The sequence below is a fragment of the Chiloscyllium plagiosum genome, unplaced genomic scaffold (assembly GCF_037043375.1).
Source record: "Chiloscyllium plagiosum isolate Xiang-an unplaced genomic scaffold, Cpla_swu_hap1 HiC_scaffold_8, whole genome shotgun sequence".
Classification (NCBI taxonomy): domain Eukaryota; kingdom Metazoa; phylum Chordata; class Chondrichthyes; order Orectolobiformes; family Hemiscylliidae; genus Chiloscyllium; species Chiloscyllium plagiosum.
The window spans coordinates 1,512,439-1,528,035 of record NW_028270146.1 but is presented as its reverse complement, the minus strand read 5'-3'; the positions used below and the strand labels follow the sequence as shown (position 1 = coordinate 1,528,035).

The 15,597-nt window shown below is 46.7% G+C and overlaps 1 protein-coding gene across 6 annotated transcripts in view; it reads right to left on the bottom strand.

Annotated features, from left to right (window-relative positions):
- pomt2 (protein-O-mannosyltransferase 2) overlaps positions 1-15,597 on the bottom strand; it is a 228,748-nt gene that overhangs the window by 75,817 nt on the left and 137,334 nt on the right. For all 6 annotated transcript variants that reach the window (XR_015757815.1, XR_015757814.1, XM_043701478.2 and 3 more), the window contains exon 15: positions 9,701-9,777. Coding sequence is in view for 4 of the 6 variants with exons in the window: in XM_043701478.2 (XP_043557413.2) it covers positions 9,701-9,777 (77 nt within the window). In the remaining 2 variants the exon portion in view is untranslated. The remainder of the gene's footprint in view (positions 1-9,700; positions 9,778-15,597) is intronic.

The following is a 15,597-nucleotide window of genomic DNA, read 5'->3' as shown; positions in this document are numbered from 1 at the left end:
GAGCCCAGGTTGCTTTTTATCTGGATGATATGCTCACATCATGAAGAACAATAAAGAGTACTTACAGAATTTGGTCATAGGCCTCATACATTTCTCCCAGGTGGGCTTAAACCTTAGAAGGGAAAAATGTGCGCTTCAGGAACCCCAAGTGAATTACTTGAGCCAACAAGAAGTTGGAAGATAGAGTGAGGTCGATCAGAGATGCCCCTGCTCCCACATCTGTACCGCAGCTTAGGTCTTTCCTTGGATTGGTGAATTAATTTGGAAAGTTCATACGTAACCTGACCTCCATCCTGGCACCCTTACATCAGCTATTGAAAAAGGGTCAGCCTTGGAAACGATTGCATAGTCAAGTCGCAGTCTCGAAGGAAGTGAAGGTTTTGGCACACTATGATCTCAAGCAAGATCTGGTGCTAATATGCAATGCTTCCCCATACAAGATCGGGTAGAGTTGGGTCACAGTTGGTCCAATGGAGAGGAACACCCAATAGTGTTTGCTTCCTAAACATTGGCTAATGCAGAACCCAAATACGTCCAGATAGAGAAGGAAGGTCTGGCTGTCATCTTTGGTGTAGGAAAGTTCCACCAATATCTTTAAGAACATAAATTTGCTGCGTTTTCTAATGACAGAGTAACAGACCACAAATCCCTGCTTGGGCTACTTAAAGATGACAGAGCAGTGCTGCCCACAGCTTCAGGTCAAATTCAGTGATTGGGTTTTCATTCTAAATGCGTACACTTGCAAGCTGGATCATCATCCAGGAGGCCCAGTAGCAAATGCAGATACCTTCAGTTGGCTCCCACTGGCAGATAAATTACCTATGGTGTCACCACTGGAAGAGTCGAATCTGATTTTAAGCTTTCTAGATACCCTTCCGAGCAACATGGGTAATATCAGACTGTGGATACGAAAAGATCCCACCCAGGAGAAACTAAAACAGCTGGTGGTGATGGCAGGAAACAAAAGGGCATTAAACCAGAATTGAAATCTTTCTGGACCCGGTGAGACCAAGTCACTCTGTAGGATGGCATATTACTAAGGGGAGCAAGAGTGATTGTCCTCAGCAAAGATTGCCACCAGATACCAGTTTTCCTCCACCAGGGCCATCCAGGGGTGTCCAGGTAGCCAGGATTGGATGAAGATATCAACACATTGGAGGACAGTGCCATAGGGCCAACATTTGTAGGAATGGCCGTGTAAACCCGAGGTCCCTACATGTCAACTAGACCAGCCCTTCCAAGAGTTCAACATTCTTAGTCATTGTGGACAGCCATCAAAACGGTTGGACATGCATACAGTTCATTCATCAAACATGGGAATGACATTAGAAAAGTTGTGAGCATCTTTTGCAATACACAGGCTCTTCGAGGTGTTGATCATAGATGATGGACATCACTTACCAGCAAGGAATTTGAGCATTTCCTAAAGTCAAATGTCAGTCAGCATAGGGTGGGAAATTTGCTGGTGATATTCGGGTGGGTTTAAACGAGCTCAGCAGGGGGATAGGAACCTGAGGTGTAATCGCAGTGCACAGGAGGATGAGAGGAGGGAAGACAGAGAAAGGATTTCGTGGTCACAGGAATGTGCTGGCAGACAACAAGCTGGTTTGAAGTGTGTTTACTTCAATGCCAGAAGTATCCGAAATAAGGTAGGTGAGCTTGCAGCAAGGATAGGTACCTGGGACTTCGATGTTGTGGCCATTTCGGAGACATGGATAGAGTAGGGTGAGGATCCAGGGTTTAGATCTTTCATTAAGAACAGGCAAAGCGGTAAAAGAGGGGGAGGTGTAACCCTGTTAGTCAAGGATAGTATAACGGTGGCTTAAAGAACTTTTGATGAGGACTCGTCTACCGAGGTAGTGTGGGCTGAGGTTAGAAACAGGAGAGGTCACACTGCTTGGAGTTTTTTTATAGGCCTCCGCAGAGTTCCAGGGAGGTGGAAGAGAGGATTGGCAAAATTATTCTAGGTAGGAGTGAAAGGAACAGGGTGGTCATTATAGCGGACTTTAACTTCCCCAACATTGACTGGAAATGATATAACTCTATTACGTCAGATGGATCAGTTTTTGTCCAATGTGTATAGGAGGGTTTCCTGACATAGTATGTTGAAGAGCCGACAAGACGGAAGGCCACATTGAATTTGGTGCTTGGTAATGTACCAGGCCAGGTGTTTGATTTAGTTGCAGGTGAACACTCTGGAGAGAGTGACCATAATTCAGTTGCGTTTAGTTTAGCGAAGGAAAGGGATAGGTCTATGCCACAGGTCAAGAGTTATCGATGGGACAAGGGCCATTATAATGCGATTAGGCATGAATTAGATTAGATTAGATTAGATTACTTTCAGTGTGGAAACAGGCCCTTCGGCCCACCAAGTCCACACTGACCCGCCGAAGCGCAACCCACCCAGACCCGTTCCCCTACACTTATCCCTTCATCGAACACTACGGGCAATTTAGCGTGGCTAATTCACCTAACCTGCACATTTTTGGACTGTGGGAGGAAATCGGAGCACCCGGAGGAAACCCACGCAGACACAGTGAAAATGTGCAAACTACACACAGTCCGTCGCCTGAGGGGGGAATTGAACCCGGGTCTCTGGCACTGTGAGGCAGCAGTGCTAACCACTGCGCCACCATGCAAAGAATGGGGTAGCAAAATGCAGGGGATGCAGACAATGGAAATGTGGAGCTGGTTGAAGGAACAGATATTGCGTGTCCTTGATAGGTATGTCCCTGTCAGGCAGGGAGGAAGCGATAGGGTAAGGGAACCCGTAGTTTACTACAGGAATTGCATCTCTTGTTAAGCAGAAGCAAGTGCCTTAGGTGTTGATGAGGCAAGATGGTTCAGATGAGGCAATGGAGAGTTACAGATCAGCTAGGAAGGATTTAAAGAGAGAGTTAAGAAGAGCAAAGAGAGGACACGAGCAGTCTCCAGCAAATAGAATAAAGGAGAACCCTAAAGCTTTCTGTAGGTGTGTGAGGAATAAAAGGATGACTAGGGTAGGAATAATCAAAGACTCAAGTGGGAAGTCGAGTACGGACCCTGTGGAAATTGGAGAGGTGCTAAACGAACACTTCTCATCAGTTTCACTCAGGGAAAGGAGAATATTGTAGAGGAGAAGAATGAGGTACGAGATATTACACTAGAAAGAATCGAGGTTAGCTACAAAGAGGTTTATCAATTCTAGAAGGAGTGATAGTAGATAAGTCCCCTGGGCCGGATGGGATTTATCCGAGGATTCTCTGGGAAGCTCAGGAGGAGATAGCAGAGACTTTGGCTTTGATATTTGAGTCGTCATTGTCTACAGGTTTAGTACCAGGGGACCGGAGAATTGTAAATATCGTGCCCTTGTTTAAGAAGGGCAGTCAAGATGACCCAGGTAATTATAGACCAGTGAGCCTTACTCCTGTTGTATGAAAGGTTTTGGAAAGGATGAGAAGAGATAAGATTTATAATCATCTAGCAAGCAACAATTTGATTTCAGATAGGCAACATTGCTTCGACAAGGGCAGGTCGTGTTTCACAAACCTCATTGAGTTTTTTGAGAAGGTGACCAAGCATGTAGATGAGGGTAGGGCAGTTGACGTGGTATACATAGACTTCAGTAAAGTCTTTGATAAGGTTCCACATGGTAGGCTGTTGAAGAAAATAGAGGTAAAAACAATGACTGCAGATGCTGGAAACCAGATTCTGGATCAGTGGTGCTGGAAGAGCACAGCAATTCAGGCAGCATCCGAGGACAGGCAAAATCGACTTTTCGGGCAAAAGCCCTTCATCAGGAATAAAGGCAGAGAGCCTGAAGCGTGGAGAGATAAGCTGGTGGGGGTGGGGAGAGAGTAGCATAGAGTACAATAGGTGAGTGGGGAAGGAGATGAAGGTGATAGGTCAGGGAGGAGAGGGTGGAGTGGATAGGTGGAAAAGGAGCTGGGCAGGTCGGACAAGTCCGGACAGGTCAGGGGATCGAGTTTCTGGAGGTTAGAAGCTAGGATGAGGTGGGGGAAGGGGAAATGAGGAAACTGTTGAAATCCAATGCAGAGGCATGGAAATGAGGGTGATTTAGCAGTTTGGATTAGAAACTGGCTTTCTGAAAGAAGGCAGCGAGTGGGGGTTGATGGAAAATATTCAGCCTGGAGTCCAGTTACTAGTGGTGTGCCACAAGGATCTGTTTTGGGACCACTGCTGTTTGTCATTTTTATAAGACTTAGACGCAGGCATAGGTGGATGGATTAGTAAATTTGCAGATGACACTAAAGTCAGTGGAGTAGTATACAGTGTGGAAGAATGTTACAGGTTGCAGGGCGACTTGGATAACCTGCAGAATTGGGCTGAGAGGTGGCAAATGGAGTTAAATGCAGCTAAATGTGAGGTGATGCACTTTGGGAAGAATAACAGGAAGGCAGAGTACTGGGTCAATGAAAAGATTCTTGGTAGTGTGGATGTGCAGAGGGATCTTGGAGTCCACGTACATACATCCCTGAAAGTTGCCACCCAAGTTGATATTGCTGTTAAGAAGACATACGGTGTGTTAGGTTTCATTGGTAGAGGGATTGAGTTCCGGAGCCGCAACATCATGCTGCAACTGTACAAAACGCTAGTGCGGCCACACTTGGAATATTGTGTACAGTTCTGGTCCCCATATGTTGGGAAGGATGTGGAAGCATTGGAAAAGGTGCAGAGGAGATTTACCAGGATGCTGCCTGGTCTGGAGGGAAGGTCTTATGAGGAAAGGCTAAGAGACTTGGGTCTGAGCTCACTGGAAAGAAGGCAGCGAAGAGGGGATTTGCTAGAGACATACAAGATAATCAGATGATTAGATAGGGTAGACAGTGAAAGTCTTTTTTCCTAGGATATAACGTTAGCTTGTACGAAGGAACATAACTACAAATTAAGGGGTGATAGATTTAAGACAGATGTCAGAGGCAGATTCTTTACTCAGAGAGTGGTAAGGGTGTGGAATGCCCTACCTGCCAATGTAGTTAACTCAGACACATTAGGGAGATTTAAACAATCACATAGATAAGCATATGGATGATGATGGCATACTGTAGGGAGACGAGCTGAGAACAGTTCACAGGTTGGTGCAACAGTGAGGGCCAAAGGGCCTGTTTTGCACTGTATTATTCTATGTTCTATACAAGAACGGTCGATATCATCCACTGTGCAATGGTCTGGTGGAAAAAGTAGCCAAAACTTTGAAGGCAAGCTTAATGGAACAGCCTACAGTTTCACTCAATATCAACTCAGTTCCCATTTCATCACTGGGCCACCCCTCTTGAGTTCTTTGAGAAGGTGACCAAACAGGTAGATGAGAATAAACCGGTTGATGTGGTATATATGGATTTCAGCAAGGTGTTCGATAAGGGTCCCCACAGTAGGCTACTGTACAAAATGCGGAGGAATGGGATTGTGGGAGATATAGCAGTTTGGATCAGTAATTGGCTTGCTGAAAGAAGACAGAGGGTGGTGGTTGATGGGAAATGTTCATCCTGGAGTCCAGTTACTAGCAGTGTACCGCAAGGGTCGGTGTCAGGTCCACTGCTGTTCGTCACTTTTATAAACGACCTGGATGAGGGCGTAGAAGGGTGGGTTAGTAAATTTGCAGACGACACTCAGGTCGGTGGAGTTGTGGATAGTGACGGAGGATGGCTTAGTTACAGAGACATAGATAAGCTGCAGAGTGGGCTGAGAGGTGGCAAATGGAGTTTAATGCGAAGAAGTGAGAAGTGATTCACTTTGGTCGGAGTAACCGGAATGCAAAGTACTGGGCTAATGGTAAGACTCTTGGTAGTGCAGATGAGCAGGGAGATCTCGGTGTCCAGGTACACAGATCCTTGAAAGTTGCCACCCAGGTTGACAGGGTTGTTAAGAAGGCATACAGTGTTTTAGCTTTTATTAATAGAGGGATCGAGTTCCGGAACCATGAGGTTATGCTGCAGCTGTACAAAACTCTAATGCAGCCGCACTTGGAGTATTGTGTACAGTTCTGGTCACCACATTATAAGAAGGATGTGGAAGCTTTGGAAAGGGTGCAGAGGAGATTTACTAGGATGTTGCCTGGTATGGAGAGAAGGTCTTACGAGGAAAGGCTGAGGGACTTGAGGCTGTTTTCATTGGAGAGAAGAAGGTTGAGAGGTGACTTAATAGAGATATATAAGATAATTAGAGGGTTAGATAGGGTGGACAGGGAGAGCCTTTTTCCAAGTATGATTGTGGTGAGCACGAGGGGGCATAGCTTTAAATTGAGGGGTGATAGATATAGGACAGATATCAGAGGTAATTTCTTTACTCAGAGAGTAGTAAGGGTATGGAATGCTTTGCCTGCATCGGTAGTAGATTCGCCAACTTTAAGTGTATTGAAGTAGTCATTGGACAAGCATATGGACGTACATGGAATAGTGTAGGTTTGATAGGCTCCAGATTGGTATGACAGGCTGGCGCAACATCAAGGGCCGAAGGGCCTGTACTGCGCTGTAATGTTCTATGTCCTATGTCTAATATGAGCTCCCTAATTGATTCTGTTAACTTGATCTAAACAGGGAGTCCTGATGACAGATACAAACAGGAGTGTAGCCCTTTGACGAGAAGGGCACTGCTTGTCATTGGACACTCAGGTGTTTCCTTGCTTCCCGGTGGTGGAAAACGAATAAAGATTTATTCACCTGCTGCTTTTCCACTGTGTCTCACACCTGCATACACACGTGATTACTGGAGGAAAAAATATAAGCACTGTCGCTGTTAGGTGGTAGTGCAGGGGTAGGTTAAAAAAAAAGGAAAGTGAAAAAAAAAAGGAGCGTCAGAAGCTCTGTTCACTCAGAGCTGGCTCTGAGGAAGCTGATCAGTGTCAAGTACTATGCACATGTAAATTAAGGGTGACAAAAAAGCTTTTGGAAAAGCTCAGCAGGTCTGGCAGCACCTGTGGAGAGGTTTCAGAGTTAACGTTTCAGGTCCAGTGGCCCTTGATCAGGACTGGGGTCTGAGGCCTTGTGACTCTTGGGTTCAACCACAATCATCTCTCCCTCTCTAATGAGATAGCAGCCCTGCCAGTTCTGAGGGAGGGACACCGGACCCGAAATATTAACTCTGATTCCTCTTCATGGGTGCTGCTGGACCGGTTGAGCTTTTCCAGCAACTTCGCAAGATGAGGACCAGAATGAAGTTGCAAGGTGGGAAAGAGGCTGCAAAGAAGAGAGAGAGAGAATGATTTTCAACTTTTCATCTAAGGAATACTGCGAGCCTGGAAACTTGGTAATGGATTCCTTGAAAATGATTGTGGAACTCTTAACTTAAGGTTCCATATCTTCAGGAGCAACATTATATGGACTAAAAGAAACACATTGCATCATCTGTTATTGTCCCAAAGCTCAAACCTTTTTTGCTAAAAGTTGTTCCTTGGCTCAAGGAGACTCTGACCTTGGTTTTTTTCAGAGGGGTAATAAACCAGGCCGAACTCTGATCAGTCTGGTTTGGTACAGAGATGAAAAGGATTTTGGGAGGCCTTTTGTTTAACAGATGAGAGCTGAAAATGTGTTGCTGGAAAAGTGCAGCAGGTCAGGCAGCATCCAAGGAGCAGGAGAATCGACGTTTCGGGCATGAGCCCTTCTTCAGGAATGAGGAGAGTGTGCCAAGCAGGCTAAGATAAAAGGTAGGGAGGAGGGACTTGGGGGAGGGGTGTTGGAAATGCATTAAGTGGAAGGAGGTTAAGGTGAGGGTGATAGGCCTGAGTGGGTGTGGGGGCGGAGAGGCCAGGAAGAAGATTACAGGTTAGGAAGGTGGTGCTGAGTTCGAGGGTTGGTACTGAGACAAGGTGGGGGGAGGGGAAATGAGGAAACTGGAGAAATCGGAGTTCATCTCTTGTGGTTGGAGGGTTCCTAGGCGGAAGATGAGGCGCTCTTCCTCCAGCCGTCGTGTTGCTATGGTCTGGCGATGGAGGAGTCCAAGGACCTGCATGCCCTTGGTGGAATGAGAGGAGGAGTTGAAGCGTTGAGCCACGGGGTGGTTGGGTTGGTTGGTCCGGGTGTCCCAGAGGTGTTCTCTGAAACGTTCCACAAGTAGGCGGCCTGTGTCCCCAATATAGAGGAGGCCACATTGGGTGCAGCGGATGCAGTAAATGATGTGTGTGGAGGTGTAGGTGAATTTGTGGCAGATATGGAAGGATCCCTTGGGGCCTTGGAGGGAAGTAAGGGGGGAAGTGTGGGTGCAAGTTTTGCATTTTCTTTTGCAGGAGAAGGTGCCAGGAGTGGAGGTTGGGTTGTTGGGGTTGTGGACCTGACGAGGGAGTCACGGAGGGAGTAGTCTTTTCAGAACGCTGATAGGGGAGGGAAATATATCCCTGGTGGTGGGGTCCATTTGGAGGTGGCGGAAATGACGACGGATGATATGATGTATATGGAGGTTGGTGGGGTGGTAGGTGAGGACCAGTGGGTTTCTGTCCTGGTGGCGATTGGAGGGGCGGGGCTCAAGGGCGGAGGAGCGGGAAGTGGAGGAGATGCGGTGGAGAGCATCGTCGATCACATCTGGGGGGAAACTGTGGTCTTTGAAAAAGGAGGCCATCTGGGTTGTTCGGTATATCTGTTGTTCCTCTTAACAGATGAGACTCAGGGTGAAGTGGTCATGCTTGAGAAGTGACCTGTATAAAGAGAGGGGAGTGGTCAGGTCTCTAGCTAGCTGAGCTAAGCAGTTTCGGTTTAGTCCTGAACTAGGAAGTTCAACAGGGAGCTGTGTGGAAATTCTCTCTTTTCTGCCCTTCAACTTCAACCTGTAAGCATGTGTTCCATTTGCACTGGGTTTTAAACGGAGTTTACTCATTGGGACTGTTGAGTGTGTTCGGAACAGCATAATTAAGTGAAGTTGGATAGGCTGAGTTCTGTTGGAGTTCTTTATTCTGTTCTTTGTGTTTCATTGTGTAATTTTGTGAATAAATGTTTTGTCTGTTCTAAAACCTAGATGTGAACCTAGCTATCTTTCTCTGGGTAATTTTCACTGTACACTTACTGAAACAAATTGCAAAGTTAGGTCAAGGACTGCCTGCTTTGAGTTTTGAGTAGTCTGGCCTAGTCCATAACACTTACACTTAAATCTGGACTGAAGTCAGAGAAGCAGCAAAAAAAAATAAAGATAAAGTCGCCAGTCTGACCAGACTACAGGGCCTGCTCTCTCAAGGAGAGGGAGGAGGGAGAGAGTTGGGAGAACCAGAGCGAGAGATGACTGATTTGGTTTAATATATATTAAACTGTGTCAAATCATAATCTCATCTCCATGCTTACTAAGTTTAGTGAATTACATGAGACATTGTTTATTAACATATCAGGATACTTCCACTACATCAATTATATTCTTACATCTTTACAAACCTGTTGTTGAAAGTGTGCATGTCATATTACTTTTTCTTTTCATTTTTCTGTAATCAAAATTACTGATAAAAGTGAGAAATTCAAACCTGCTCGTTAATGGTCTACTATGTATAATTTGTCACACTAATTCACTGAGCCAAATTTGAACTCCTCTATTAGTGATCTATACAAATTGAGTGAGGGAAGGGACCTGCATGCATAGGAGAGCAGAATGCCACCAAGTGCTCACTGGAAGCTCAAGAGATACAGTAAATAAAAAAAGGGGATTATTCAATGCCCTAGATTAACAGACTATAAAAATTGCAATTAGTCTTTCTGATTTCACATTCACATCGAGGAGATATACTGACCCGGATCATGACGACATGCGATTCAAGCAGGATCTCTGGGAATGAGGGTTTCAGAACCTCAAGGCTAATATTGGGCACTGCAATGAGAAAGGACTCATGAGATTGTTCAAATATTAGCATCCAAAAAACACCCAACAAAAAGCAGAATAAATCCAACCCAGCTAATTGCTTCCCCAACAGTTTATGGTCAATCATCAACATGAGGAAAGTGGCCAGTGCTATCAAACGGCACTTACTCAGTCAGAGCTCAACACAAACTTTGCAGTTTAAGGTCACTCAGCTCCTGACTTCAAAATAACCTTGGGTCCAAACATGTACTCGAGAGATGGAAAAGAAATGAGGTGATGGAAACATGAAGCACATCAGAGGCTCAGACTTTAATGAGGCACTTCCCACCTCTCCAAAGCCTATCCACCATCTACAAGACCCAAGTCAGGAGTGTGATGGAACAGGCTCCGCATACCTGGATGAATGCAGCTCCAACAACAATATCAATGCCGTCACAGAACAAGATAGCACAGGACAGGCCCTTTGGCCCATGATGTTGTGCCGAACATTTATCTTAATCTCAGATCAACCTAACCTACACACCCCTCAATTTAGTGCCGTCTATGTGCTTGTCCAGCAGTCGCTTAAATGTCCCGAATGTCTCTGACTCTACCACCACCCCTGGCAGTGCATTCCACACACTCACCACTCTCTAATTAAAGACCCTCCCTCTGACATCTCCCCTATACCTTCCTTCAATCACCTTAAAATCATTACGCCTCATGACAGCCATTTCTGCCCTCGGAAAAAGTCTAGCTATCTACTCTATCTATGCCTCTCATTACCTTGTACACCTCCACCAAGGCACCTCTCTTCCTTCTTCTCTCCTTGTGAAAAGATTAGATTCCCTACAGTGTGGAAACACACTGGCCCTCCAAAGAGTAACCTACCCAGACCAATCCCCTATTTACCTCGACTGATGCACCTATCACTATGGGCAATTTAGCATGACCAATTCATCCGACCTGGACATCTTTGGATTGTGGGAGGAAACCGGAGCACCCAGAGGAAACCCATGCAGACACAGGGAGAATGTGCAAACTCCACACAGACAGTTGCCCGAGGTGGGAATTGAACTCGGGTTCCTGGCGCTGTGAGACAGCAGTGCTAACCACTGAGCCACCATGCCCTCTTCATAAGACAAACCCTCCAATCTAGGCAGCATCTTGGTATATCTCCTCTGCGCCCTCTCTAAAGCATCTACATCTTTCCTCTAATGAGACTACCAATACTGGACACAACATTCCAAGTGTGGTCCAACCAGGGCTTTGTAGAGCTGCAGCAAAACCTCAATTCTTAAACTCAATCCCCATTAATGAAAGCCAAAAACCATACGCCTTCTAAACAACCCTATCAGCTTGGGGGGGCAACTTTGAGGGAACTATGTACGTGGATCCCAAGATCCGGCTGTTCCTCCACACTGCCAAGAATCCTCTTTTTAACCCTGCATTCAGCATTCAAATTAGATCTTCCAAAATGAATCACTTTCCGTTTAACCAGGTTGAACTCATGTGCCACTTCTCAGCCCAGCTTGGCATCCTGCCAATGTCATGTTGTACTGAAAATGTGTTGCTGGAAAAGCGCAGCAGGTCAGGCAGCTGAAGAAGGGCTTATGCCCAAAACGTTGATTCTTCTGTTCCTTGGATGCTGCCTGACCTGCTGCGCTTTTCCAGCGACACATTTTCAGCTCTGATCTCCAGCATCTGCAGCCCTCACTTTCTCCTCCAATATCATGTTGTAGCCTGCAATAGCCCTCAACACTATCGACAACACCACCAACTTTGTGTCATCGGCAAACCTATTAACCTACCCTTCCACTACTTCATCCAAGTCATTTATAAGAATTACAAAGAGCAGAGACCCAAGAATAAATTCCTACTGGACACTACTGGTCACAGTCTTCGTTCGGCCAGCCAATTCTGCATCCTGACAGCCACATTTCCCGATATCCCATACCTCCTAACTTTCAGAATGAGCCTACTGTGGGGAACCTTATCAAATGTCTTACTGAAATATAGACTACACCACATCCACTTCTCTACCTTCATCAACTTAGACATAGAATATAGAACATAGAAAAGTACAGCGCAGAAAAGGCCCTACGGCCCACAATGTTGTGCTGAGATTTAATCCTAATGTAAAGTATCGTAACTTAACCGACGGACCCCTCAACTCACTGCTATCCATGTGCATGTCCAGCAGTCGCTTAAATGTCCCTAATGATTCTGCTTCCACCAGCACCACTGACAACGCGTTCCATGCATTCACAACTCTCTGCGTAAAGAACCTACCTCTGACGTCTCCTTTATATCTTCCTCCTAATATCTTCAAATTATGACCCCTCATACCAGACAATCCTGCCCTGGGGAAAAGTCTCTGGCTATTGACTCTCTATTCCTCTCATTACCTTGTACACCTCGATCAGATCACCTCTCTTCCTCCTTCTCTCCAGAGAGAAAAGTCCAAGCTTATTCAATCTTTCTTCATAAGGCAAGCCCTCTAGTCCAGGCAGCATCCTGGTAAAGCTTCCTTGCACCCTCTCCAAAGCCTCTATATCTTGCTTATAATAGGGCGACCAGAACTGGACACATTGTTCCTAGTGTGGTCTCACCAGGGACTTGTAGAGCTGCAGCAAAACCTCGCGGCTCTTAAACTCGATTCCCCTGTTAATGAAAGCCAAAACACCATATGCTTTCTTAATAACCCCATCAACTTGGGTGGCTACTTTCAGGGATCTATCTACTTCCACACCCAGATCCCTACGTTCATTCACACTGCCAAGAATCCTGTCTTTAATCCTACATTCAAGTTCGACCTTCCAAAATGCATCACTTCACATTTATCCAGGTTGAACTCCATCTGCCATTTCTCAGCCCAGCTCTGCATCCTGTCTATGTCACGCTGCAGCCTGCAATAGCCCTCGATACTATCGACGACACCTCCAACCTTAGTGTCATCTGCAAATTTACTAACCCACCCCTCAACTTCCTCATCCAAGTCATTAATAAAAGCTACAAAGAGCACAGGCCCAAGAACAGAGCCCTGCAGACCCCACTCAACACTGTCCTCCAGGCAGAATACTTTCCATCTACAACCACTCTCTACCTTCTGTCAGCCAGCCAATTCTGAACCCAGATCGCTAAATCTCCCTGTATCCCATACTTCCTGACTTTATGAATGAGCCTACCGTGGGGAACCCTATCAAATGCCTTGATTAAATCCATATACACCGCATCCACTGCTCGACCTTTGTCAACCTGTCTTGTCACATCCTTAAAGAACTCAATAAGATTTGTGAGGCATGACCTGCCCCTCACAAAGCCATGCTGACTGCCTTTAATCACACTATGTTTTGCCAAATGGTCCTAAATCCTATCCTTCAGAATTCTTTCCAAAACTTTGCTGGTTTAGACAGTATATTTATATTGGCTCAGGATTGGAAGGCCGAAGGGTCAGTTCCTGGGCTGTAAATTTTCTTTGTTCTTTATTCTTTGAGCACACACGTAAGAACTGAAAAATGTGTTGCTGGAAAAGCGCAGTAGGTCAGGCAGCATCCAAGGAGCAGGAGAATCGACGTTTTGGGCATACGCCCTTCTTCAGGAATGAGGAAAGTGTACCAAGCAGGCTAAGATACAAGGTAGGGAGGAGGAACTTGGGGGAGGTGTGTTGGGAATGCGATAGGTGGAAGGAGGTTAAGGTGAGGGTGATAGGCCGGAGAGGGGGTGGAGAGGTCGGGAAGAAGATTGCAGGTCAAGAAGGCGGTATTGAGTCTGAGGGTTGGGACTGAGAAAAGGTGGGGGGGGAGGAGAAATGAGGAAGCTGGAGAAATCTGCATTCATCCCTTGTGGTTGGAGTGTGCCTTAGAGGAAGATGAGGCGCTCTTCCTCCAGGCGTCGTGTTGCCATGGTCTGGCGATGGAGGAGGCCAAGGACCTGCATGTCCTTGGCGGAGTGGGAAGGGGAGTTAAAGGGTTAAGCCACAGGGCGGTTGGGTTGGTTGGTGCAGATGTCCCAGAGGTGTTCTGTGAAATGTTCTGCAAGTAGGCGGCCTGTCTCCCCAATGTAGAGGAGGCCACATCGGGTGCAGCGGATGCAGTAAATGGTGTGTGGAGGTGCAGGTGAATTTGCAAAGGATATGGAAGGATCCCTTGGGGCCTTGGAGGGAGGTGAGGGGGGAGGTGTGGACCTCTTTTTGCACTTCTTGTGGTTGCAGGGGAAGGTAGCGGGAGTGGACGTTGGGTTGGTGGGGGGTGTGGACCTGACGAGGGAGTCGCGGAAGGAGTGGTCTTTCCGGAGCGCTGATTGGGGAGGGGAGGGAAATATATCCCGGCACCTTCCCCTCCAACCGCACGAAATGCAAAACTTGCGCCCAGAGAACACCTCTGGGACACCCGCAACAACCAACCCAACCGCCCCGTGACTGAACACTTTAACTCCCCCTCGCACTCCGCCAAGGAAATGCAGGTCCTTGGCCTCCTCCATCGCCAGACCATGGCAACACGACGCCTGGAGGAAGAGCGCCTCATCTTCCGCCTCGGAACCCTCCAATCACAAGGGATGAATGCAGATTTCTCCAGCTTCATTTCCCCTCCCCCCACCTTATCTCAGTCCCAACCCTCTGACTCAGCACCGCCTTCTTGACCTGCAATCTTCTTCCCGACCTCTCCTTCCCCAGCCCCTCTCTGACCTATCACCCTCACCTTAACCTCCTTCCACCTATCGCATTCCCAACACCCTCCCCCAAGTCCCTCCTCCCTACCTTTTATCTTAGCCTGCTTGGCACACCTTCCTCATTCCTGAAGAAGGGCTTGGCACACCTTCCTCATTCCTGAAGAAGGGCTTATGCCCGAAATGTCGATTCTCCTGCTCCTTGGATGCTGCTTGACCTGCTGCGCTTTTCCAGCAACACATTTTTCAGCTCTGATCTCCAGCATCTGCAGTCCTCACTTTCTCCTAGCACACACAAAAGACTGACTGGTGTGTAATTGCCAGGGATTTCCCTATTACTCTTCTTGAAAAGAGGAACAACATTCACCTCCTTCCAATCCTCCAGTACGACTCCTGTGGAGAGTGAGGAGGCAAATAACCTCACCAGCAGCTTAGCAACCTCCTTTCTCACTTCCCGGAGCAGCCTAAGATAAATCTGGTCTGGCCCTGGGGACTTATCAATCTTAATGTTTTCCAAAGTTTCCAACACATCAACTTCGTCAATCTTGAGCTGGTCAAGCCCGTTTCCCAGCTCCTCAAAGTTTTCATTCACAACAAGTTCCCTTTCCTTGGTGAAAACCGAAGCAAAAAACTCATTTAGGGCTTCCCCTATCTGCTCAGACTCCACGCACAAGTTCCCTATACTATCCCTGATCGGCCCTACCTTCTCTCTGATCATTCTCCTATCCCTCACATATGAGTAAAATGCCTTTGGGATCTCCCTAATCCCTCTTGCCAAGCCTTTTTTGTGCCCCCTCCTGGCTCTCCTCAGTCCATTGCTGAGCTCCTTTCTATTAAGCCTGTAATCCTCTAAAGCTGTGCTAGATCCTTGCTTCCTCCACCTTACGTAAGCTGCCTTCTTCCTTTTGACAAGAAGTTCCTCTGATCTTGTCATTCAAGATTCCTTAATGTTACCCCTTCTTACCTGTCTCAGAGGAATAAATACGTGTATCACTCACAACAACTGCTCCTGAAGTCGTCTCCACATGTCTGTTGTACCCTTTCGTGGAACAATTGCTCCCAGTCTGTACTTCCCAACTCCTGTCTGATAGTGTCATAATTTCCTTTTCCCCAATTAAATATCTTGCCTCACTAATTGCTCCTTTCATTCTCCAAGGCTATGCTAATTGTGAGCTGAAAATG